Consider the following 26,955-nt stretch of genomic DNA (forward strand, 5'->3'; position numbering starts at 1 on the left):
CTCTCGGGTCTGCCGCCTCTAACCAGTGAGCCACACTACTTCACTTCACTGGATGAAGAACAGACACAGACTCCCAGGGTGTGTGCCAAATCAGGCCGCTCAGACCAATCCCAGCGCTTCTCTCATACTGTGTAATAGCATTTCCAGCATGAGAACAATGTCAGGATTGGCCTCTGGCAACATGCGCAGTGTGCACCAGCCCGTGGAGTCGAGGATTGGGAGAGGAGCAAGGCAGTGGCAGCAGCGGAAAGGGAAGTACCATTTTATAGTTTTTTTTATGTATTCTTCATTGTTTGTTACTTTAATATTTCCCCCACTCTGCTCTACCACTTTGCATTGTGATGAGCCGCCACTGCACTCCATTCAATATCCAGCAGCAGAGCTAGAGTTACTCCTGATGCAAAGAGTTGGGAGACAAGTCGACAAGGTCATTGGGGACACCCGGTCCTCATGAATGCCTCCTGCAGCGAATGGAACAGCATTGGAACCCAAGCACCCAGGCCTCAGAGCACGCATTGAGAATATCACACTAAGACCAGCTCTGTGTCTTTCGTAAAGAACTCCAGCGAACATCTTTTCTGAACTCTTGGTCCATCGACCACTTCAAAATATCAGGTGTATTGAGCCAGTACGGTTAATAGGGGTGAGAGAGAGAGAGAGAGAGAGAGAGAGAGAGAGAGAGAGAGAGAGAGAGAGAGAGAGACAGACAGAGAGAGAGAGAGAGAGAGAGAGAGAGAGAGAGAGAGAGAGGGAGAAAGAGAGAGAGAGAGAGAGAGAGAGAGAGAGAGAGAGAGAGAGAGAGAGAGAGAGAGAGACAGGACAAGACAAGGAGAGACAAGAGAGAGAATGAGAGAGGGAGAGAGAGAGAGAGAGAGAGAGAGAGAGAGGGAGAAAGAGAGAGAGAGAGAGAGAGAGAGAGAGAGAGAGAGAGAGAGAGACAGGACAAGACAAGGAGAGACAAGAGAGAGAATGAGATGGGGAGGGAGCTAGAAGAGAAGGACATTTTGAGGCCAAAGGAAGAACTGTGGGAAGAGGGGAAAGAAAGAGAATGTACAAAAGAGAAAGGGAATCACTGGCCATGTCCACCACTGACGTTCTGTCAAAGGTTCAGAAGAGCTTCAAGAAAGCACTATATGCTCTTCGTGCTTTATACTCTTCAAAATATGTATGGAATAATTTTTGGGGGGTTTAACCTGGATATGTATCGAGAACTTGGTCTTCGGGGCAGGGGGGGGGGGTAGGGGAGAGCGTATTAAATGTTAAAAATGTGAATAAAAATGTTTAAACAAAAAAGAAGAAATAAGAAGTGAACAAATGTGAGCCACCCATGGACAATGTTCTCTGGCCCTTGTGACCCACATCCCTGGGACTGCGAAGTACAACGTTGAGTGATCCGGGCTCCTAGGCACGGTAACCTCACCTCCCTTTCCATCCAATGTTCTCTAGCATTAATTATGACGGTGACTTTCCACAAACACTTGGTTTCTGTCGCACCAGTGTTGGGAGTTGGACGCCTTCAGCTGCATTTTCCTGCATGAAAAGTCTTTGAGCATCAGGTCTGAGAGTTTCTAAAGCTAGGAGAGACCTTTGCCTTGAACTGGAGTCTGGACTTCAGTAGATCCAGCCTACTTTGCACCAGAATATCCTCCTCCACTTGGTTGGTTTGTGGAAAATATGCCATATTTAAAACTCTTAGCCGGGGAGGCAGAGATTTCTTCACTGAAGATTTTAAATGCTGCATTGGAAGAGCCAAACAGCAAAGAAAACCCTAGCAGAAAATTCAGCAATGCTCAGCTTTTCTGGTAGCCTTCCTACTATTATATGTGGGCTCTGGAATATTCCCCCCGTGAGGGATATTGTCCCCAGTGGGGGATATTATCGGTGCCTCCAGATCAATGTTCCTGAACATGCTATGGTGGTTCCCAGTGCATCAAGGACACTATAACTACCTTTTGGGAAAGTCTGTCACCCTTTCTGATGTGGTCTTTGCCAGCTGCAGCTCCACTGGAAATGTTGGAGAATCAGTGACTCTAAACAGGGGGGTTGATTGGCCATCTGCTTTGGCAAATTTCCTTCCAGACTTAGCTGAGCAGATGGCCAAGATCATCTCTGGCAAGGCTGATAGCTACCATTTGCCAAACCCTAAAGCAGTAACCAGTGCTTAATTTGAGCCAGTGGTTTCCTTTACTCAGCACCCGCACTTAATTGACAACACCAGCACTTATGACAGTCTGCCTTATGGTGGCGCTGTTTGTCTAATTTAGAGATGAGCACAACAACTGCTGCTTCCTACTTCATTATACATCAAAAATTATTAATACAGTTGCCCAAAGCATTGTTATAGCTGTCAGGGCCTGGAATAGTCTGAATTCTCACACTTGTAGAAGTGTGCTGGTTTGTAGCTGTGTTAGGGCTGTCATTGGCAGCGCTGGCAGGGGAAATGGGTGGTGCTGAACGCAGAGACCTGACGGCGGCCCTGGCCCTTAATTTTTACAAATTAAGCATTGGCAAAAACCAATCCACCAGTGAAAGTAACACTGACATCGATGTATTTTGGATGGATTTAATAATATAAAAATCCTCTAAATCATGCTGTATTTACAGTTGAAAAGTTAAAAACTCCCAAATCTAAAAACTCATGTTCTGGTTTAAACAGGCTGTGTTCCGTAACCAGTCATCATCACCAGCATTATAATAATTGATATTAAAGTGCCTCCATCAATATGGTCATCCAAGCACTGCAACAGCCAGGGTTTCCAAATCAAACATGCTGTCTTGGACACATCTTGCAGTATGCGCACAATCTGCTTTTAACTGGGACTTGCTACGTGTGGCAATTATGACTACTCCAGTAAATCCCTTTTGGGCATTTTTAAGCTGAGAAAAATCACAAACCTTCAAAAATATGATCCCAGATCTTAGACATGTCCGTAGCTTGTGTAGTGTTCAACTGATGGCTTCCAGATGCAGAAACCAGGGAGAACCTTAACCTGGCAGATGTCAGCTTTCCTTCCTTCCATGTGCCCAGATGGTAACTCCATGCTGCCTTCCCGTCACTTTTGTTTTAAACAGTGATAAACTTAAATAGGATATAATCCACCTAGATTCTCACCCCACTATTGTGATCCACTATTTTTGTTTTGGTGTGATTCTAAAAATGTTATCAAGAAGGTCTTTAACCTGTTCAACGCTCCTGGCGAGCTCAGCTCGTCATGAGGCACAGTAGAGCTGTGCTGATGACGAGCTCAGCTCGTCATAACTGCCGCAGAACGCCCACGCGGGGATAATTCCCCTCCTGTGCGGGGCATTCCACTGAGTGGGCAGAGTCATGACGAGCTTAGCTCATCATGAGCACAGCTCCACTGTGCAGAGTGACGACCTGAGCTCGTCACGAGCACCGCGGCACCGCGTGCGGCCCCTCTGGCCCCCCTGCACCGCGGGGGAATTAGCCCTGCTGGGAAGGGGTTAGAGGTAGAAATGTATGAGGCCCTTTACAGGAAAAAGAAAATGAAGTAGGTTTGAGTCCAGTACCTGTCCATGCCAGCATTCTTCGGAGCTCCTTCGCCGTATCCCAGGAGGACCAGGAGCCCAGTCAAGAAAGGCCATTTCATCTTGACGTTCTGCAGGAAGGCATCAAGAGAGAGGTGGGTGATTAATAGACGGAGGGAGAAATAAAAGGATCGGTGAGACAAACAGAAAAGGGAGATATGGAGAGACTGTGAAAATGAAGATGGTACCTTGTACAAGATAGCAGATACACGAGGATCTAATGGGGATTCCAGACACGGCGAGATGACGAGACACATCAGAGTTCTAGCACAGACTTTACATTATATTTTTAAGAATGACATACTCTTTATTAGATCTGTTTTCTGGAGTCTAGGTTACTGTGCAATTTTAGTGTGAATATTGTCATCAGTCCTTGAGATACCTGATGGTCAATTTGCTATGATACTACACCAAACTCGTGTTTCAGGACTTGACTCTCAGGAGGTAGCAAGGCCAAGCAGTCGAGGCTTAATCATGGAGGTAACTTGTGCCAATTAATGTTCAACAACTTCATATAAAGATGACAACTATAGAATTCATGTCTTTAGAAAAATAGTGCTAGGAATGGAAAAATAGAGCACGCATGCACACAACAAACGTGTCTACCAAGTTTGGGGACTAAGTTGCACCCATAAATATATTTCTTTAAATGTAACTGAAGTTCCTTACATGGTACACAACTAAAGAGTGTTTGCATGACAAAGCCCCTGTGGCAAAACTAAACTACAGTCACTGCCAGGTGATCACAATCAGAAGGAAGTGTAGCATAGTGTTCTTAAATCCCTGTCTTTCTCAGTAACAGCAAATCTTGATTAAATATATAATCATTTCCTGGTACTGAAAGTGGATCAAAGGGCACACTGCTACCACCCTCTTCCCCATCCGGTCGCTTGTGCTGAATTCACTTCTGTTGCACTATGGGCCACTCACAGTTTTTTGCAAACTCCAACCACGGAAAAAATAGCAACCCAGACCAAAAGGGGGTTTTATTTCTGCAAGGACCTGTTTTTCAGGATCTTTCGGTATATGCCCACTCCAGGATGACCATGGGACTCTCTTATTAGTCCAAGGTTCCTGCCCCTTGGGAGGGATCCTCTTGGAAACAAAGGCGCATTCAGTGTCCCTGACCGGCCTGTAACCAGGGATAGCCCAAGAACGGTTATGCTAGAGTTCTCGCTCCCCAAGGACATAGGAGAAGAGTAGAGGTGAATCCCACGCTTCTGGATTCCCATAGGACAGATTAATATTCCACATTAGAACACTGGTATGATGAGAGCTCTATTGAAGACAATGGAGTAGCTCCGGCTTATAATGGCTGGTAGAAGCCCTGAGCTCCGACATTCCAATATTTGTCTTTCTGTTTCTCCCTTTTTTATTTAGAACATTCTACCCTTGAGGGTGGATGTTCTAATAGCCGTATAGCCCTTCTGCCTCGGGCTATACCGGTTGTTAAAGACCCGCACCCTATAACTCAGGTTCAGAGCCTTTAACCAGTGTAGCCCTCGGCAGCGGGCTATAGTGTGCTCTTGGCACAGGTATCAATCTGTGTTTTCTTCTCAAACAGGACAACCCTCAGCAGCTCTCTGTTCTTGGGACAGCCTCTGCCTGTCACAGCAGATCCAGACCACAACTGGGTCTGGTTTGGGAGTCAGGCCTTTGTTTACACACTTTAGGGTGGCAGGAGAGTCCGCATTCATCATTCTCTCCACAGATAAAGCAACAGGGGGGTTCTCTGCAGTCTTGATCCCTGTTGGCACTGAAGATCTAGCTTCCATGGGATACTGAAGTCAGGTGTGTATGTAGGTATGTATGTTAGAGATATTTAAATAGCACGAGTGGTGGCGGAGCACTTTACAGTGTCAAAGACAAAGAAACGTGAATGTATGATTGAAGGAGTAGCAGGCGTCTAAGAGCAAAAGTGGACTTTTAAAGCACCACAATATGGTGTTCTTTAAAGAAGGTACTTCAGATTTACCTGTGCCATGTGCTTACTATAGATTTGCCTTCCTGGTGTTTGGTTGGTCGGCCTTCCTCCTCTTGCTTCGGGTCCCTGCCGCACTGCACACTATCCCGGCACCCATTGGCCACACACTGGTTTGAAATCCCAATGCCATTTGCCGGTCATATGTCTCACGTTGTAAGAAGGGTGTCATAATTATCTTTTCTTCTCTGCTTCTGTGGTTTGTAAAAAACTACGCTCCACATTAATGGCCCGGTTACTTACCGGTAATCTTCTTTACTCCGAGTCCTGGTCTTCCTCGACACAATCCTGTTTTTCCCACCTGCCCACCCAGGGTGGTGGGATTGATTATGTTATAGAGGATTGTTGTAACTTGCTTGTATATATGCACAGGATGCAATGTCATTGCTCCTCCGCTTTTCTACTGCCACATAGGAATGGCGGCCATGTTGGGACGATTTTTTGTATGTCAGTTTATGGAACAGGTTCTGCAGTAAGGAGACAGAATCTCGCAGGTAAGGATAGTAGCGGGGAAGACGGACGAGGAGGTAATGGAATATGAGCGTTTTATGTTCTTTCCCGCAGACCAAAGGTTGTAAATAATGCATCAGTGTACTAGGCTTGGTTACACTTGCATTGTAAGCCCTGCTCCCTGCAAGGCTGCAATGTAAGTGCACTGTGTCCCTCCCGTGTGCTGTACCTTCTTCCGCCCTTTACTTCGGCTGATGTTTGTATCATATAGACACTGCTACTGTGGCTACAGAGACACCGATCCCCCAGCCTAATTTCTAAGCTGCAAGGCTCACGTGCCCAGGGGCGTAGGAGACACTAAATTTCTGGGGGGGACAGGGACAACCTTTTGGACTTTCCAGTGCCCCGATTCAAATCGACCATTGTCTGGGAACCGTACACTCCGCTAAAAGAATACAATCGCATAGTTTTGTAGTGGAACATTGATAAAGGCAGGCATGTAGTCACAGTTTGCAAGTAAGCTTCGATTCACAAATTAGACCAAATGTGAAAAAACATGTTTTTGAATCTCACATCTTCATGCACACAGCAAACAAAGATGGGACGAAAAAGGAAGAATAAACTGAATGCTCTTACGACATGTGCATGATTGTGAGGGACTGTACAATTTACTTGTGAGGAAGCACATCTTTAACAACTGTCAGAATCAGCAACTGCACCAGTACATGGTGGGCTCGGGTCTTACCTCCCCCCCAAGTATTGGTAAAGAAGGCAAACTAGTGGGTTTGTACCAGAGTGCAACAAATGTCTCATGGTAGTAGTGCTGACCAGAAGAAGCAAGATTATTCTAAGGCCCACGAGAAAGGTGGGGAGAAATCTAAAGAAAAGAGTCTTCTGAAGGTCCTCAAAAATCTTTCTCTGGGGGTAGGTCCCATTCCTCTTCCTACTCTAACAAGAAACCTTGGTGCTATTTGTGTAAGGAAAAAGGTAAAAGGGCAAAGGATGCGGATTGCTCCAAGTCTAGCACCAATACTGCTACTACTACTCCTAAACCTCCTAGTGCCCCTAGCAATAGCACTGGTAGTAGTAGGGCCCCCAAGAGTTTAGCTGGGTTAACCTTGTGTACTAAAGTGGGTTCTGGCCTAGTCAGGACACCCACTCAGGCTGTTTTAGTCTGTGATGGTGGCACTGAGCTTGCCACCCTTAATGTAAAGTCCCACTAACTTGGGCAAATACAGACAACAGCCTCTCATCAATGGTCAGGAAGCTGTGGCATACAGGGACACATTGGGCCAGTGTCACTATGGTGACAGAAAAACTTGCAGGACAGATCATTCCATGGCAGATGTCAATCTCAGCTGGGGAGGGGTAACTGGCCCAAAGAGAGTTGTGGCATCCCCCGACCAACCTGTGGACTATCTACTGGGCAATCATTTGGAAACTTCAGCCTGGTCTAAAGTGGAGTTCATGACTCATGTAGAAATTATGGGAATTTCAGCCAGTATATTTGCTGTCACTAGGGCTGCGGCCAAGAAGTTAGGCACTGTGGGGGCCCTGGATCCTGAAGAAATGGACCAGCCAGCTCCCAAGAGATGGATCAAGAAGGATAAAGATGTATCCTCCTCTCAGACTTACAATGAGAATCAGCCTCCTCAGGGAGATGTTCCTAGTACTTGTGAGGGAGCTGTACTAGAGGAGCTTGGGCCTGACAAGGCAGAGCAACTAGGGTCAGGGGTCCTTCAAGGGAAGACTTCAGTCTGGAGCAGAAGGCCTGTCCCTCTCTTGAACATCTCAGACATCAAGCTGCTGTTGAGGAAGCAGGACATTTCAGTAGGTCCCACAGGACTTATCAGGAAGAAGGGCTCCTGTTTTCTGTAAGTAGAGACCCCAAGCCTGATGCTACCAGGAGGTTGGTCATACCTATGACGTTCAGGGGGTTCTTATTGACCCTGGCACACAACCTTTCCCTTGCAGAACATCTTGGGCAAAGCAAGACTTGGTGCAGGTTTGTCTCTTACTTTCATTGGCCCCTCATGTCTGAGGCACCAGGGAGTTTTGCCAGTCCTGTGTCATCTGCCAAGCCAGTGGTAAGTCAGGTGACACTACAAAGGCCCCCTTAATGCCACTGCAAGTGGTTAGGGTTCTCTATGAGAGGGTAGGGATAGACATTGCAGGTCCCTTAAACCCTCCAACAGCACCTGGAGATAGTTTTATCTTAGTGGTGGTAGACCATGCCACGAGATATTCAGAGGCTATTCCCCTTAGGACCACTACAGCTCCTGCAGTGGCCAGGGCTCTCCTGGCACTTTTTTTCAGAGTTGTGTTCCCTAAGGAGGTCTTGTCAGATAGAAGTAAAAGAGTGCGGTGTAAACTATACGTTTTCCACACCCTACCATCCACAGGACAATGGGGTTGTTGAAAGGTTCAACAAGACCCTCAAAGGTATGATCATGGAACTCCCAGAAAAGCTGAAGTGAAAATGGGATGTCTTACTACCTGCCTTCTCTTTCCCTACAGAGAGGTTCCTCAGAAGGGGTGGGCTACAACCCATTTGAACTTCTGTTTGGATATCCAGTTAGGGGTCCATTATGTATGGTCAAAGAAGGATGGTAGCAACCTCTCAAGCCTCCTAAACAGGGCATAGTAGACTATGTTCTGGGCCTGCGTTCTCACATGGCTGAGCATATGAAGGTGACCAGCAAAAATGTTGAGGCCAGCCAGGAGCTTCAGAAAGCTTGACATGACCAAAAGGCTGTACTTACTGTTTACCCGCCAGGACAGAAAGTGTGGGTGTTGTGGCTTGTGGCGCCAGCAGCTCTCTAAGACAAGTGGATTGGCCCCAAGTTGACCTAGGTACTCCAAGAAGTCCCCACAGGGTACTTCATGTGATTCGCCTGAAACCTTTTGTTAACAGGGCTGACTTGAGCTTGCTCGTGGCCACTGATGAGGAACAGGAGGAAGAGAGTGATCTTCTCCCTAATCTCCTCTCTCAGGACCCTGTTGACGGATCAGTTGAAGGAGTAGCCTTGGCAGACAGCCTCACTGATCAATAGCAAACTGATTGTAGACAGGTTCTCAGTTTTCTGGTCTCTTTTCTCTGTTTCCCAGTCAAACCACCTGCTGTACCCATGAAGTGGACACAGGTGACAGCATGCCTGTAAAGAGTAAAATATACAGACAGCCTGACCATGTCAGAGACTGCATCAGGACAGAGGTCCAAAAGATTCCAGAGTTGGGAGTCATTGAGGCTTCAGATAGCCCTTGGGCTAGTCTTGTAGTCCTTGTACCAAAATCTCACAGCAGGATGGTAAGAAAGAGATGAGTTTTGGTGATGACTATAGAGGTCTCAATGCAGTCACTAGGGCTAATGCCTATCCAATTCCAAGGGCAAATGAACAGATTGATACTTTGGCCCCTGTCAAATATCTCAGTACATTTGACCTGACTGCTGGTTATTTGCAAATCAGACTCAATGAGGATGCCAAACCTAAAACAGCATTTTCAACTCCAAATGGACATTATCAATTTATTGTGATGACTTTCGGTTTCAAAAATGCACCTAACACATTTCAGAGGCTGGTGGTGAATAAAGTCTTAACATGTCTGGAAGCTTATAGTGCAGCAGATCTAGCATTTAGCTGTCAGAAGGCATTTGATAACCTGAAGCAAGAAATGTGCTCTGCTTCAATTCTGCAAAGTCTAGACTACTCCAAACCATTCATTGTCCATATAGATGCTTCTGAGATAGGGATAGGTGCAGTATTGTCACTACTTAATGCAGAGGGCCAGGATCAACCCCAGCTTTTATAAGCAGAAAGTTGACCACCAGGGAGAAACGTTGGTCAGCTATTGAGAGGGAGGCCTTTGTTGTGGTCTGGACCTTGAAGAAGTTGAGGCTATACCTGTTTGGCACTCACTTCATTGTTCAGAAAGACCATACGCCCCTTTTATGGCTGAAACAGATGAAGGGTGAAAAACTAAAACTTTTGAGGTGGTCCATTTCCCTACAGGGGATGGACTTTTCAGTGGAACATAGACTTGGGACTAACAATGCCAACAAAGATGGACTTTCCAGATATTTCCACTAGGACTATGAAGCTTCAAATGGGAAAGATTAGCCTCATCATTATGTTTGGGGCAGGGGGTATTGGAAAGTAGGATCTGCTTTCATTGTTACCACCACTTTTTTCCTGGGGTCAGTGTGTTTTGACTGTAGTCTGCTGGGATCCTACTAATCAGGACACCAGCAACTGTGCTCTCTGCCCTAATTTGGCTCTGGTAAGTACTTTGGTACATCCACAATTGGCTACTGGTGTAACATTATACGTCGCTAGTATATGCCACTAAGGTACCCAGGGCATAGGTACACCAGAGGCTCGATGGGCTGCAGCATGTATTTTATCACCTGTGGTAGTCCACTTAAACTGGACTACAGGCTTGCCCTTATAGCCTGTGTGAGATAGTACTTGCACCTCTCACAACAGCTATAAGTTCCTTATATCTGAGGTCACTGCACTTAAAAACTATGTCACGCCTATGGACGCAGGATGCTTGGTTCCAAATGTGAGGGTGCCCCTACATGAGAAAGACACCCCTACAGGCCCCGGAGTTGATTCTCTAGGCTTTGAAAGAGCGATCAGCCATTTTAAGGTATAGAGTCGACATCAGTTATTATGCTGTGGCTTGTCTTCATTTAGACTGCTATTCTGGTGTGTACAGTATACCCGGTACCAGTTTTCCGCTTCTGTCATGGTGTGTACAGTCTGGTATGGACTTTATTTTACACCGCTTTCCATGCATATACAGTCTGCCATGCAACAAATTCAAGTGGTCAGGATACCAGATGTGGCCTAACGCATAGAGCTTCTGACTTTCCAACTAAGCACTCCGGTTAAAGTCCCGGCGTTGGCTCACTATGCTAGGACTCTGGGCAAAGCATTTAATTTCCCCATCCCTGGAAAAAACATAAATTTGACTTGTGTACTATAATCTAGTGTTCACATGAAGCACTGTGATCCCCTTCGGCCAGGTTTGCGCAATATGAAAACTACAAAAGTGGATAAAATGGTGGGTGAACACCCTGGGACATGTCTGGGTGCCCAGACTTCCCCTCGCAAGCCAGGACCTCTGTCATACAATCTAGGCTTTCTAGCCACCAGTACCAGGCCTTCCACCCAGCATCGTCTAAGCAGGCAGACTGTTAGGCTATTAGGCAAAATGTTACTGCTAAGAAATCATAGCAACCGAACATATCCTCCCACTCAAGAACCACTCTCCATTCATTTCACCAGTGGGCATCTGTGCTCCTTTGCTTCGTGAAGGTCTGATACACAAGGCCTAACCTGCTAATTCCTTGTCTTTGTGTCTTATATTATAGAGCATCAGATGTCATTTTTTGCATTTCATTCTAGAAGTCTCATTGGTTTAAGTACCATGCACTAGCTGTGCTTCACGTAGACTTGCACCTGTCACTGTGTGTGCCGCACAATGCCTTTCAGCAGTGTGCGCCTAATGCATTCTGGGCACCTCTTTCTATTCCTTTACTTTGTATGCCTCTAGCTCAAATACCTTTCTTGTGTTCAGGAATGAAGTAAATGGCACAGTTTACATCTCATGTGCTCAGAGCACCATAAATCTGGGTCCCTTAATTAGCATTACACCAGCATTGGTACAGTCGTCCTGGGAAAGTGTACTCCGGACAGGGCAGTTTCCACAGTAGCGGTCTGAGACAATCACACGATCCACAAGTTTGATCGTACTTGAGGATGTGACCGAGGTTAGACCTCTGATAACAGAAGAGGGAATCTCGGTTATCTTTCCAGAGCTCGAAATTCAGGAGCAAAGCATTGAAACAGCACATGGAATCCTCCATGTTACAATGTGTGGGACCCCAAAGGTTAACAGACCTGTCATCTTGACCTACCACGATATAGGACTCAATCATAAAACCTGTTTCAATGCGCTCTTCAATTTTGAAGACATGCAGGAAATATCACAGCATTTTTCAGTTTGTCACGTGGATGCACCGGGTCAACAAGAGGGTGCGCCATCTTTCCCAGCTGGATATGTCTATCCTTCTATGGATCAGCTTGCTGAGATGCTTCCAGGAGTTGTTCAACAACTTGGTTTAAAGAGCATTATTGGAATGGGAATTGGAGCAGGCGCCTATGTCCTAACCAGATTTGCTCTCAATCATCCGTCAATAGTGGAAGGACTTGTTCTTATTAACATCAACCCCTGCGCTGAGGGTTGGATGGACTGGGCAGCAGCTAACATTTCTGGTGGACTCATGCACTTCCGGATATGGTCATATCACATTTATTTTCAAAGGAGGAAATCCACAACAACCACGATCTGATCGTGACTTATCGCCAACATATTTTGAATGGCATAAACCGGGACAATCTTCAACTTTTTGTCAAGTCCTATAACAGCCGAAGAGATCTAGAAATTGAGCGCCCGTTTCCTGGAGGACCTAATAATACTCTTAAGTGCCCATCGTTGCTCGTTGTTGGTGATAATTCCCCTGCTGTTGATGCAGTGGTGGAGTGCAACTCAAAACTGGATCCTTCATAGACCACACTCTTAAAGATGTCAGACTGTGGAGGATTCCCACAAGTTGTTCAGCCAGCAAAACTTGCAGAAGCATTTAAATACTTCGTTCAAGGCATGGGTTACATGTTTTCAGCAAGTATGACCCGGCTTATGAGGTCCCGCACAGCTTCTGGGTCCAGTGTAACATCAATGGAAGGCAATAGAAGCCGATCCCATACCGGAGAGGGTTCAAGAAGCCGTTCTCACACCAGCGAAGGAAACCGAAGCAGAACTCAAACTTCTGATGGCAACAGAAGTCACACAAACTCCAATCTCACTCCCAACTCTGGTAGTAACGCTACACCCATGGAAGCCTCTTGCTAAGTCAGTCTTCAGCGTACTAATATTTCAGCTCTACTACTAAATGACTGACCACTGTGCATTGCATCTCGGATTGTTGTTTTTTTTACGAAGATCGTGATTGGCCAGAGGTTTGCAGGGACCGAGTAAAATAATTGTTTGGCTAGCTAGTCAGAACACTGTTATAAGTCATCGTAAATACCTGGAGTTTATCACATAACCGATGCCAAAGCTTAAAACATTTGCCAAATGTTGTACAGATGATATGGAAACCAATTTTACATGACCCATTCACTTGTCTTCCTGTTTAAAGTTAGTCGCCTGCTCGTGTGAGCTTTTTGTCCCCGAACAGCAATGCATGACGGTTACTTATTTAAGTTATGGAACACCTAAACCTTGAGTTTCAGACTCTCATGTACATAATTAATTACACATATTACACTGTTTAAAAAGTTGTTCCTTTTCTAATTAAATAGTATACCTATTTTCTATACTGAATATATATATATATATATGTACATTATTATAATATTGATAATTAACATTGATTTATTTTTTGAAAAATCAAATCTTTGCACACAGTGTGCAAATTCCTAACGCAAAACTAAACGCTCCAATGCATTTGAATGTTTCATAAGGTGACATCTTTAAATCTGTTTTTATTTTTAGCCATCTGGAATTTAAAATGTATTAAAGCACTATGATCTTCATGGCATTACTACTAACATTTGAACTCATGTGTATGTTTAGCGAATCATTCCTACTGCAGTAGGTGGCACGCCATACAGTTCTTTCTAATAATGTGCGGAAATGTTTATAGCCAATAAGATCATTCCATCTCATGACAGCGAAAGATGAAATTAAGCAATTTATCACTACTACAGTATGACTTGTGCATGCCAGTATGTTTCTAAATGGTTAGATGCAAGGTTTACATTTCAGTTGACAGCCAGTAACCTGCAGATAGGATGATTCTAAGACGCTCGTTTTGTAGAGAAACCTATTCACACATACCGCAAATGCTCACTTCTTAGGCAATGGCCATAATTTTTTTTTGTTTGTTTTTTGTTACTAAGCCATATTTTTCTAAAATGCTGGGGTTGGATATATCTGTAAATACCGAGCTTTGTCTCACATTATAATGAGAGCCTTAGTATTTAAATGTTAGGATTACGAAAGCCCTGTCTGACTTCCAGTATGACAGTTCCAATTCAGCAGGATCATTTTAGATTTGTTTATGGCAGATATAAATGGGAGTGAGGGAAATGCTGTTGATGAGAAACTTGTATTTATTCAAGAAATAACACCAGCATTGTTTTCCCGCATAACTCGAAATAAAAAAGTTTGTTGGGGCACCCACAGAGATGGTCGCACTGGGCACAACTAACTCTAAATCTGGCCCTGCAGTCATCAATCAACAAACTACCTCTCTTCCTTTGTGCTGGAAGTGCAGATGGCAGGCAGTGGTGGCGGCGAGGGAGAGGTGTGAAAACATTCCTGTAGCTTTGCTGCATAACAAAAGGGAAGGTCACAGGTGGTCAAGTACAGGGCCATTAGCACGTCAAAGCACTCGCACTTTGACATACCAATGGCTCTGCCAGAGACAGGAGAGAGAGGGGAAATTCTTTTGTCCTCTCGTCCCGACCACCCTTGTCCCCCGCGTCCCCCCCACTACAAAATCTGGGGGGGATATGTCCCCCGCGTCCCCCACACTTCCTACGCCCATGCACGTGCCTACTGCTCAAACTGTGGGCCAATCGAAATACTGCAGCATATCACTTTACAGTCTGTCACCTTCACCATGAAGATGCAATCATAACTCAAGAAAATGTAAACAGGCACTAAATGGAAAGCAAAACTGAGCCTGGACACCCATGCACCATTCAGAAGGAAGGTCGCCTGTCAGTCTATGAGTAGCCACTCCCATTTGAGCAGGAAAGAGAGTCTGATTTGCATACGGTTGGTCCCTGTGTTCAGTGGCACAGCATAGGTATTTTAAGGCATGGGCAAAGTGGGCAGTTGTCCAGGTTCCCCACCTTCCAAGGAGCCCCCCTGGGAAAGTAAACTTTTTCGCGCTCACGTTGGTGTATTTTTGTATCTTAATCTTTAACATATAATTAAATATTGTTAGGCAAAATAGGGCTTGAATTAGCAAAAAATGTGTATTAAAATGTAAAGTTGCTTGAAACCAGGGCCCTCAAGATATTTCATGCCCCCCAAAGTCCTTCAGATGACACTGTCCAGGCACAGACAAGCTGACAATGATCGAATGAAGTGATTACCAGCAGTTCAAAGTGAGTGTGGCATTTCCACCCATCACAGTTTGTGTTGGTCACAAGTATTCGCACTCACAGCACCAGATGCTGTCCTGCTACATCACAGACATCTTGGCCAGTCACAGCAATGGTCTTCCTGTTGGGAGATTTCAACACAGACCTAGCAGTAGCTTGACAATTGGGGAGTGTCTGGCTATGGGCCTTGAAAACAAGTTCAACCAGTCCCCAAAACTGACATAAAATCAGCATCAACACAAGGGTCATAAACCAAAAGACTTTAGTAAATAAAATCCCCAGAATCAACTAATTCAAAGAATCGGGTCAAATGAAGGCCGCTGCCGTGATATCGAACACAGTAATTCTTCACACGACAGGAAACCACGACACACAGGAGTCACATCAGCCGGAAGTGACCGGATGTGACACTCGCCATCCTAAAGGCTATTTTTATAACTGGTGTACCCCAGAAAAGGCCAGTCCATGTAGTTGCGATAATTTTTCGACGCAGGACACTCTTCATTTCCTAATATTCTGCGATTTTTATGCTGATTTCAGGAAAAAGTTCTTGTTACCTATCTTGAGGGAGGCAGGGTTCATACAGGTTAGGCCAGCCCTTCTGTTTCTCCAAAAATTAAGTACACATCGTATTATATTTTCTGTTGCAAGTTTTCTTGTAGCTGCTGTACGATTTAGAAACAGAAGTATTCGTGTGCCATGTGCCTTAGTTAATTAGGAACAGGATGTTGTTTTTACTTTTTTCCCTGATCATGGCATTAACGTAGACAAGAGGATTAACGGAGTTCATCGAAATCTAATCATGTTTTTATGAAATATTTATGCCATTATATTTTTATCATATTTATGGCTATGTTGTGTAAATAATTTGTTGTATTACTGTACCATGTCTTTTTATGATATTAATTTATCGAATAAAAGTATTTTGACTGACTGACTGACTGACACTCGCCATCAATGGCTGCCACTGAAGCATACATTCTTTCCCGGCTCGGTGGAGCTCTGCCTCGTGTGGTCCCGTAGACCACCCACTCCTGGAAGCCTTTGGTCAGAAAATAAACTTGAGCGATGCTAGAGAACTGGGCAGTTCTGCTGCTGAGATAAACTTTAAAATGGATGTTTTCTGATCTTGGTGAGCAGTAGTGTTTGTATCTGATGCCTGGCAGTGATCCTTACAGTCTTTCCTACAAATGTGTACATTACTTTGAATGTAAATGTAAATGTATTGCGACTTATATAGCGCACATATCACCAGAAGGCATCAAGGCGCTTGCCTTGGGAACCCGTCCTGGCTTTTTCCCTGTGAGATAACGCCTACTGGGCATCCCCAAGGTGAAAGCCAGGCATCCCGCAGCGGGTGGGCCGCCGTTGTGGAGATTAAGCGAGCTATTGCCCAGAGTTGCAGCGTGGGACCCCATGATTAGAGTAGGCACCGAGGCGAGAATGATCGAGTCCATGGACATTTTTGGGCTCAGGACCCTGCCGCGTCAGGAATTGAACCCTGGTCCCGGGCCAGACCTTTGCATCAGGGTCTGCCGCTCTAATCAGTGAGCCACACTCCTCCACTTGAAGACTTCCCCACCACTCCCTTAGCCAAGGTCTCAGAGCACGTGCAAACCATATATAACAGTCCTGCACTTCAATAATCAAGACATCAGGGCAGTGGATTTGCGGGTCAAAATCAGCTAACTGAAGTTTTCGGTGTCAGTCCAAGTCCAGACGATACTCAAAGGAGGTAGAGCAGTTTCTGAGCTGAATCCAGTTCAGGAAGCAGAGTTGCATCAACTCATAGCCCGTCTGGTCAATTTCTGTCCCTCCCTATTGAAAGCAGAGGCTGTCTTGGTGCTAGATGGAGGGGAGGGTTGTACCACAAGGGCTGGGGCTGCATGGAAGAGACTGGGCCTGGAGACCAGAGCTTCCCTCTTCAGGGAAGACACACTGCACCCTCATTACATCACTTGTCATGTTCATGCTCTATGAAGAGTGGAGGTGCTCCGGTCCTGAGCTGTGGATCTGTTCCTCACCCTGGACTAGCTACTCTCCGCCTGCCTGTCTGAGCAGTAGAGTCGGCTGCCTTTATCCCTCTCTTCTGCCTACTTTCCTTAAAAAACAGGGTCCGGGAGAAGGGTTACAGTTTAGAGGTGTTTCCCAAAGAATGATCCTTTACGAGGAGACTTTTCTCCGCGCCTCCACTAGGCCTGCAAAGCTCTCTGTTGTGATGTGTTTGCAAGGATGAAAGGGACGATGCAGATCCAGGTATTTCCGTCAAGTTGTACTTTATCCTGGGTTCCCTCATTGTTACACGTGCTCTTCTCCTCCAGACTGAGTTTGTCGCCACCCATGATCTCGCTGCACTCTTCTGTCCAGGAATGCCCGCTCCTCCCCGCACTTCCTGTCCAGTCATTCAGGCAGGAAGTAGTGTCCATTGCCATGGCTGTGGATCAGGGCGGAGTCTGCGCTTCAGGGTCCTACTGCCTCCACGACATGAGACCCGAGGTATGGGTTCAATTTCCAATCAGGGATCTGTGCGTTTCGTTTTAGGGGCTTCCCACAATTGATCCTCTTGCTGGCACGCTTACCCCTGAAGCTATTGTGGATGGACTAAGAGTGAAAATGTATCTGCTAAAAACTGGAGCCCCTCTGAAGCTCTTCTGTAAGTTCTGGTGATTTTTGGTTGCTCTGATATACTCCTGGAGACCTTGGGGGCCCCATGTGCAAGGAATCATCACTGCCATTCTGAATTGCTGAATTTTCCAGGATGCCATGTAGGCTGTGCTGATTATCTGCTGAGAACAGGTGTATCGTGTGATGCAGAGGTGTTCGTGTGGTTGTTCGGTGGAGGGGCTGGTGGTTCGGTTGGCTGTTTGTGTGAGATGGTTGAACAGAATGATGAGACCAGAGTGCCAGGCTTGTCCGAAGCCTTTGGAGTTCTGGGACACATAAGTCATGCAGGGCCTCTCTCTGGTTTTCTGGTAGCATGAGCATCTGTTCCAATAGGACCAATGTTCTGGGACACATTTTGAGGCAATGTCAACATATGGCGCCATCCACTGGTGTCCAACTTACCCGTCTCATCATCAATACATCTCAAAAACAGGCCATGCCTTTCCTCTGTGATACATAAATACATTTAGCAGTAGCAACAGTTTGGGCCCTGAAGAAAAGTGGGCTGCGGCAGCCAGCCCTGCCGCCCTGGCCTTGTGATAGCCCTGCAGAGGGTGAAGAAAGGCAGGCGGAGGGTGGTCTGTGATGGAGGAGCTCAGATCAGCTTCACTGCTGACCGGAGATAGTGGGGACCCTTCATGGCTACTCCTGGGGTCCTTTCCCACTTCTTCCTGAGCCCAAGGCAAAGATCACCATACATAAGCCTTGAATACATAAACGGTTGACCCTGTTGTAAAAGTAAAGTGAGTGAGCACAAGGCGAACACAAAGTTTCAGGAACTATGAAGAGACATGATCTAAAGCGACATGTGGATGTGACACAGTAGGGCAGAGCATAATGAATAAAAATGTGAATGTTCGAATCCCCCCTTTAAATAGAGCTCGACGTGCGTAACACCGAGGGGTCTGTTTAGAAGTATTAGATCTTACAGAAATTAAATTTATGTCTTGATCAGATTAAGGGAACTAATCATGGTGAAACCCTCCACAGGGCAGTCAGGTCTGTTTGTCTGCACTCAAAGGCATAAGTAATGTCTCCAGAGGCAGTTCTCTCAGCAGGGAGCTCAGTAATGCCCCCCCCACCCCCACGGTGGTTCCCAAGCTTTTTAAACCCGCAGCTCCATTGACCCATTGGCCATTGCCAGTTGCTCCCCGCTGTTACTTGTTTCGAAGGGTGAGGGGGATGAAGCCCGGCCTCGGAGTACTTGCAATTTTCTCCCTGAAAATAGTTGGGATGAAGCTGATGAAGGTATTATAATGTATAATCATATACACGGGGTGTTTCGTATTACCTCCTCTAATAAAATATTCCTAGTTACACTTCTTTGCCCATGCCTTTTTTTTTTTTTAAGACGTCCCTCTTCCTTGCTTCTAAATGTTGACACTGTGCAGTACATGGCGTTTTACAGGCCTGTCTGGAAATGTGTATGTACTGGAAGAAATAATGTGTACTGGAAGTACCTATAATTCAAGTACAAATGTCAATACTTAATAATAATTAAAAGTGTTTAATAGACAGGATTACTGTACTTTCCTGATAACCTGCATTAGAGGAAAATGTATTTGGAAAAAACAAAACTATAAAACAGTCTTACAAAATCAATCAGGCATGTTCTGCTTACTTTGGGCGTGTTGGAACGTGGTGATTCAGTGAAATATGGAGGTCGTCTCCCTCGACATGCCATCAATTAGGCACTACGTTTACAGCTTTGGGCATGCCACTTGCAAATCATCCTGCCTTAGACAGAGTCTGCACTACCCTAATGCACGCCTGCCGGAGTGAAAATAATTTTGTGCTCTGCTTTATGAATCAATTAAGAGTTAAGGGTAATCACATTTTCAATCTACACAATCTTTTCTGAACCAATATGAAAACAAAAATATCTCCAATCCATCCAACGCAGTCAATGCTTCTGTTAATTCAAAAGCACAATTCCGTGAAGATCATAAATTTCGTGTAGCATTGTTACAAACTTGCAAGTGACAATTCTCAATGCATTTCGGGTGTATCGTACACCCTGGAGGAATTTCCATCACCACTCAATTCTAAAACTGTCCCAAAATCTGCCAGCGGGTTCAACTATACCACCTTCTGCGATCACTGAAAAGGTAACCAGTTCACTAATCTCTAATGTAGCCAATCAGTATCAGACAGATTGGAGTATCTTTAAAGAACTTTGATTTACCGCTTAAGGTGTGTCAAGCGTCAGAAAGACTAGGTGAGAAAGACGCATTTGGCTAACATTGGTGGCAGGGGAAAGATGTGGTATTCACGCATGAATAGTATTACAACTTGGTTTTCACGTTTGTTCACAGTGAAAACCTGACGCATTACTATGTTGGAAGTAGGATTGCGATTGATTTAGGCTCCAGCGGCACACCGATTTCATGATAGGGGAGATTAGCACTGACTGATAGAACGGTTTCTGACCAGTTGGTGGCACTATTAAGAGGACTCTATATCATTGTACTTTTGTGTTACAGATAATTCATGTGGCACACGAGATTGAGTATCACTCATGAGTCACAGCTCACAATGACGAGGTATTTTTGAGACACAGCAAACTCTGTTTTTTTTGGGAGATTTTGCAAGTTGTTGAGTTCACTCATACTAACGCACTGCTTGTTCCTGTGGTTCACTCAGAGTAATAGAAAGACTGCCCTTCATTCATTAACCTACACTAGGGATTTGCACTTCACATTATGATTAATCAACGAGTTAATGTCCCTTGGACACACTTTTTAGGTCTCGCCTGTCGATGCGCATGCGCATCGAGCAAGCGAGACTATAGGGGCTCATCCACTCTTTATCCAACTGCAAGGAATCGTGGCGATTCCTTGCAGTGCCCGTGACTTTTAAGGTCAATGCGCATGCGCATTAAGCTTATGCGCATGCGCATTGACCTTAAAAGTCACGGGCGCGTGCACGTCCGTGTTTGTTTACCCTTGCCTACTCTCTCTCTCCCCTCCCCGCCCCCGTTCCGCCCCCTCCCCTTCCCGCCGTGTCGCATTTCTCCTCCCCCCTCCCCTCTCTTCCCTCCGTCTTCCTGCCATGTCGCACCTCTCCCCTCTCCGCCCCCTCCCCTGCCCGCCCCCTCCCGCCCGTGTTTGTTTACCCTTGCCTACTCTCTCTCTCCCCTCCCCGCCCCCGTTCCGCCCCCTCCCCTTCCCGCCGTGTCGCATTTCTCCTCCCCCCTCCCCTCTCTTCCCTCCGTCTTCCTGCCATGTCGCACCTCTCAAGCCAAAGCGCTGTTGGAAATGCAGCAAGCTTATCCGTGACCTCCTTTGGGTAGCCTCGGGCTTCGTTTACTCTACCTGTCTGGGCTGTTGTAGGCAATCCCACTGTCCTCGCTGTGGGCCGCCCCTGAAAGTTGCGCTCGTCAGTCTCTCAGAATCTCTGGGTACTGGTAGAATGTCTGCAGCATGCTTTTGGGCAGTCTCGCTGCACTTCCGGTGGGCACTTTTGTCTGGTCTGTTCTGTTGGAGCCTCACACCCTCCATGGCAGTGATGCTGGCAGTCTTATTGCCCTGACAACGGAGGTCTCCTATGTGTTCCTGCCGCAGTCTCTCTGTCTAGTCTATGAACAGTGGCTACGAGGTGCTCTGTTGCAATCTCACTATCACCCCTCTGCCGAGCTGTCTACACACTGCCCCCAGTCTTTTAAATGGAAGGTGTTTTAAAGCCGCTCTTCATCCTTCCTTACTTGCGTCCTCTTCTTTCGTTTCTCCCCTCAGGCCCTACAATAAACGCTCCTCTCGCCCGTCTGCTCCTTTCCAGGCACCCCCAAACCCTGACGGAAACCCCTCACAATCCTCTCTGAACCCCCCTTTATTGTGCTACTGCCTCCTTCACTCCTCCACATCACCCCATGCCCCCCCCCCCCGACTCCCCTGCCCCCCATCTTCAGGTTTATTTCAATAATCCTTATTCTCCTTTCGTCTCCCCCTCGCCCCCTCATACCCCACACTGTCCGGTCAGCCGGCTGCCCTTCGTTCTCTCCCTCTCCCTTCTTCACGGCCCTCCCCAGAGTCCTCGCGCACCTGTGTTCACTCACACCTCCATTCTGTTCCCACGCACCTCTTTCCTTCAGCTATTTCTTTCCCTCGCTCTGGATTACTCACTCTCCCCATCACACCCCCAGACACCCTTTCGTTCACCTCATCTGCTTAAAGCCAAAACTAGGACATTTCACGGAAATAGAAAAAGGACTACACCATAGTGGTCTCTCTCCTGCCACTAATGGCTGTGTTCGCATCTTGCTGTCACCGTGTCAAGTTGGTTTAATCATTTGGATGCTCCGTCCCGTCTTCGCGCCCCTCCCCCAGCACCCCGAGAGCCACTGAGCCGAGATGAAACACAATAATGGAGTCTCTCAGCTGAATGTTGTTGGATGTGGTGTAGTTAACAGCACCCAGCCGAAGCTAACTGGTTGGGTGACGTAGCTCCTGCCCCCCGTGCCCCCTCCCCACACACACACACAGAGCGAGGCTCTCCTTACAAGCCGCCCCTGCTACTAAGAGAGGGGCCTAGACCATGAGATTGTGAACTTGATTTAGTTAGTGTTCCAGGACCCTGCCTCTTTCTTTCGGGCGCCTGGAGGGATACACAATTGTGCAACCGGTAGACAGGGGGCCTCTGTCACAGCGACCTGGCCAGGGCTGGAGTGTTCGCACTAAGCACCCCATTTGTTCCGGGGTATAAGCCTGTTTTTTTAAGCATTACTCTCACTCTCTCACTCACTCTCACTCACCCTCACTCTCACTCACCCTCACTCTCACTCACCCTCACTCACCCTCACTCTCACTCACCCTCACTCTCACTCACCCTCACTCTCACTCACTCTCACTCACCCTCACTCTCACTCACCCTCACTCTCACTCACCCTCACTCACCCACCCTCACTCACCCTCACCCTCACTCACCTTCACCCTCACTCACCCTCAACCCCTCACCCTCACTCACCCCCACTCACCCTCAACCCCTCACCCTCAACCCCTCACCCTCCCTCACCCTCAACCCCTCACCCTCCCTCACCCTCAACCCCTCACCCTCACTCACCCTCAACCCCTCACCCTCACTCACCCTCACTCACCCTCAACCCCTCACCCTCACTCACCCTCAACCCCTCACCCTCAACCCCTCACTCACCCTCACTCTCACTCATCCTCACTCACCCTCAACCCCTCACCCTCACTCACCCTCAACCCCTCACCCTCACTCACCCTCAACCCCTCACCTTCACTCACCCTCAACCCCTCACCCTCACTCACCCTCAACCCCTCACCCTCAATCACCCTCAACCCCTCACCCACCTTCACTCACCCTCACCCTCAACCCCTCACCCTCAACCCCTCACCCTCAACCCCTCACACTCACCCACACTCACCCACACTCACCCACACTCACCCACACTCACCCACACTCACCCACACTCACCCACCCTCACCCTCACTCACCCCACCCCCACTCACCCTCAACCCCTCACCCTCACTCACCCTCAACCCCTCACCCTCACTCACCCTCAACCCCTCACCCTCACTCACCCTCAACCCCTCACCCTCCCTCACCCTCAACCCCTCACCCTCAATCCCTCACCCTCACCCACACTCACCCACACTCACCCCCACTCACACTCACCCACCCTCACTCACCCTCACTCACCCTCACTCACCCTCACTCACACTCACCCATCTCACTCACCCTCACACCCACCCTCACCCTCACTCACCCTCACACTCACCCTCACTCACCCTCAACCTCATGCTAAAGATTTACAAAAAAACCCATTAACAATTCTAAAAGCACTAACTCTAATGCTGCGAGATCTATTGCATTTCTAATGCTTGTTTGCATATGACTTTCATAGAGTATTGTTCAGCATGTTTGAATCGTGTGATTTGCCCCGGATAATTCAAATGTATGACATGTTAATTTATGTTATATGTTTTTGTAGATTTCCCCTGAAGAAGGGTGTATGATACACCCGAAATGCATTGGGAATTGTCACTTGCAAGTTTGTAACAACGCTACATGAAATTTATGATCTTCACGGAATTGTGCTTTTGAATTCAAAAAAAGCATCGAACTACGGTGGATGGATTTGATATATTTATGTTTTCATATTGGTTCAAAAAAGATTATGTAGATTGAACATGTGATTGACCTTAACTCTTAATTGATTTATAAAGCAGAGCACGACATTATTTTCACTCCAGCAGGAGTGCATTAAAGTAGTACAGACTCCGTCTAGGGCAGGGTGTCCTAGTTTGAATGTTTTTTCAGAAACAGTGGCCAGGTAGAACCACTTCAGTGTCAGCACACCAACTGTGAGTATTTGGTTTATGAGAATAGTACCGAAAATGAGTGCATCGCAGCTGTTACACTACATGCTACTTGCAAATCATCGACATATGCGTTCAAGTCTAATTAATTAGTTTCACTGAAGCCAACAACCCCTTCACAATTAAATGCATTAAAGTGCTTGGTGCGTGGCTCCCCTGGCTAGGTTTGACGGCTCCCCAGGGAGCCAGTGTACACAGTTTGGGAACCACTGCCCTATACGGATTGGCTACATTAGAGATTAGTGAACTGGTTAACTTTTCAGTGATTGCAGAAGATATTATAGTTGAACCTTCTGGCAGATTTTGGGACAGTTTTAGAATTGAGTGGTGAAGGAAATTCCTCCAGGGTGAGGCCAAGGTGCACAGAGTACCTGCTACACTGAGAGACGGAAGAGGCAATTCCACCAGGAGATTTGTAGATTTGTTGGTGAGATGCTAACTCCGGAGGGGAATCTACTAGTGGGATATCTTCCACAACACCGACGGTGGAGGAAATTCCACCAGTGGATTTTACTCCTGCGCCAGTGGATTTCACTCCTCCTGGTGCAGGTGCTCCCACCATGCTGACGGTGCAGGGAAGCTGTGGCTCCTTCTCTGGATGAAGCAATCCCTCCACAAATCAGTGGATTTTCCATAACCCCAAAACTAATTCAGGCTCTGAGCATGAGCATCAGCACACACTGCTGTGGTTTTAAGGTCTCAGCCTCTCTTTCAGCCATACAGACCGGACAGAGGTCACTACCCAGAGCAGCCTTGGGGTTTGAGTCGTGGTCACACAGTTTAAATGCATAAACTCTGTAAATACAGACAACCTCTCCAGGGGTCTGCCTTCTAAGCAAGGATTTGGCTGAGTGCTATTGCCTGCATTAAACACCATATACTTTGTTTTTTGTATATTAATCTTGAGCCCCCCATTCTTACAAAAGGCGTCAACATTTTCAAGGACCCTCTGTATGCCCATAGGGGTGTTTGAAAGCAAAAGAGTGTCGTCGCGAACATCAAAGCCGGCACAAATACTAAATAGAGACTGCCACCCTCTATACACACCGTTTTCCAGTGTAAAAGTTGGAGCCTAAAAATGTGGTCTATTGTGGACATCTTCTCTAAATCAGGCTTGAAATGGGCTCAGGACATTGCGCTCCTCCATCCAGCTCTGGCGTTGCCCCAACAGCGCTCTGGCAAATATTTTTGGCTGACATTGATGAGGCTTATTAGTCTGTAGTTTAAAGGAAGGAGTGGTGAACCCTTTTTTAAAAGTAGGCAGGGAACGGGAATCCACATTCCTTGCACGATGGCGTTAAACAAAGTCCACAAGTAGGGGGCCCAAATAGTAGGTTCACTTCAAAAGAGGTCCCCGGGGATCCTATCTAGCCATGGAGCTTTAGATGGTGCTACGTTGCTCAGGGCCTCAGTGATCTCCTTTGGTGTTATCACGGGGGCCTCAGTGCAGTTAGTCTGTGGTGGGAAAACTCATTACCTATTACATTATCCACTGCCCTTGTATAGAGGGACTCAAAGTGAGCCTTCCACACATCCGCCCCTATATTGGGTCCTATTGCCGGTTTGCCTTCAGAACAACCCGTGTTTACCACATTCCAAAAAGTCCTCATATCATGGGTGCATAAGGAACTTCTCAGGGTATCCTACTTGTCGCATTCCCACCTTTTTTTTAGCCTCATCCATAGTGCTTTTGTTGGCCGCCCTTTTTTCTCTAATTAGTGGCCTATCCCTGGCCTTAATAGTAGACAGAAGAACTAACTTAGCCGTGCGGCAGCTTTCGCTACACCAGGGGTGTCGGGGTTTTATATGTTTCCTTATTCTTTTATCGGGGTAAAGAGTGTTAGCCAAGGTGGTTGTTAATGTTACATGGTTCTCAGAAACTTTTGAAAGAGAGTTAAAGGTACCGCTATCCACAAATAGATTGTTTCGCAACCATAAGGAGCAGGATGATATTTTGGTATACAGAGGACAACGTTTCCTGAGATTGACAAATGTCGACCCTTCGGACACTTTCTTACAGTTAGTGAGTGTTAATCTAACATCAGGTGGAGATTTTGAGGTGGATACGCTCTCAGCACATGGCGAGACCACCTCTAAAATCAGAGCACTATGGTCACTACCATGGCAGGGCACAATCTTAAAATCTATCACCCCATGGCAAGATTTTGTATCAACCATGATGTAGTCTAGGATGGAGTGCATTTATTATTTAATAAATAGCACTGCACACTGATGTGGAACTGGGAACACACACTGCCAACAGGACTGTTGCTTTTGGGTACACAGCGATCACACACACACACACGCCCCCCATGGCATCACGCCTCAGGTGATATTTGCACTACGGGCACATGGCAGTGCTCCAATGGAACATGTATTTGCTCGTGCCACGGTGCGGAACCAGCAGCAGTAATTACCAGTGACCCTTTCTTGCATCATTGAACCAGCACAGCAGACCTGAGGCTGGCCACACCCAGTGTGCAGACGCTTCCCACAGTCCCATTTAAGGTTACACCAGGACCGTGATGTTGTGTGTACGCGGGCCTCGCTCCACACCTCACCTGCTCACAGCCGACCCAGGCCGCCATCTTGTAATTTTCAATTGACCTCGTTTTTTTCCATTTTTTTCCATGTATCCTTTATTTAGCTCCTGTGGTGCATCTTCAAGTAACACGGTCAGTATAACATGTATATAGTTGATCCAAATGCAAGCCTTTTCTTACAAAAGTACTGCGCACAGGAGGAGCTCACCCCATTTCCATCACAACAGGTAGAAAGTGAAAGA

General features: G+C 46.6%; 1 protein-coding gene and 1 pseudogene across 1 annotated transcript in view; one reads left to right on the forward strand and one right to left on the reverse strand.

Annotated features, from left to right (window-relative positions):
• CGREF1 (cell growth regulator with EF-hand domain 1) overlaps window positions 1-26,955 on the reverse strand; it is a 161,391-nt gene that overhangs the window by 32,561 nt on the left and 101,875 nt on the right. The window contains exon 3 of the mRNA XM_086928139.1: window positions 3,532-3,620. Within this exon, the coding sequence (XP_086784265.1) occupies window positions 3,532-3,611 (80 nt within the window). The 5' untranslated portion in view covers window positions 3,612-3,620. The remainder of the gene's footprint in view (window positions 1-3,531; window positions 3,621-26,955) is intronic.
• On the forward strand, window positions 11,736-12,913 carry LOC147709617 (protein NDRG1 pseudogene; annotated as a pseudogene).

Source organism: Lissotriton vulgaris, chromosome 6 (genome assembly GCF_964263255.1).
Source record: "Lissotriton vulgaris chromosome 6, aLisVul1.2, whole genome shotgun sequence".
Taxonomy (NCBI): Eukaryota; Metazoa; Chordata; class Amphibia; order Caudata; family Salamandridae; genus Lissotriton; species Lissotriton vulgaris.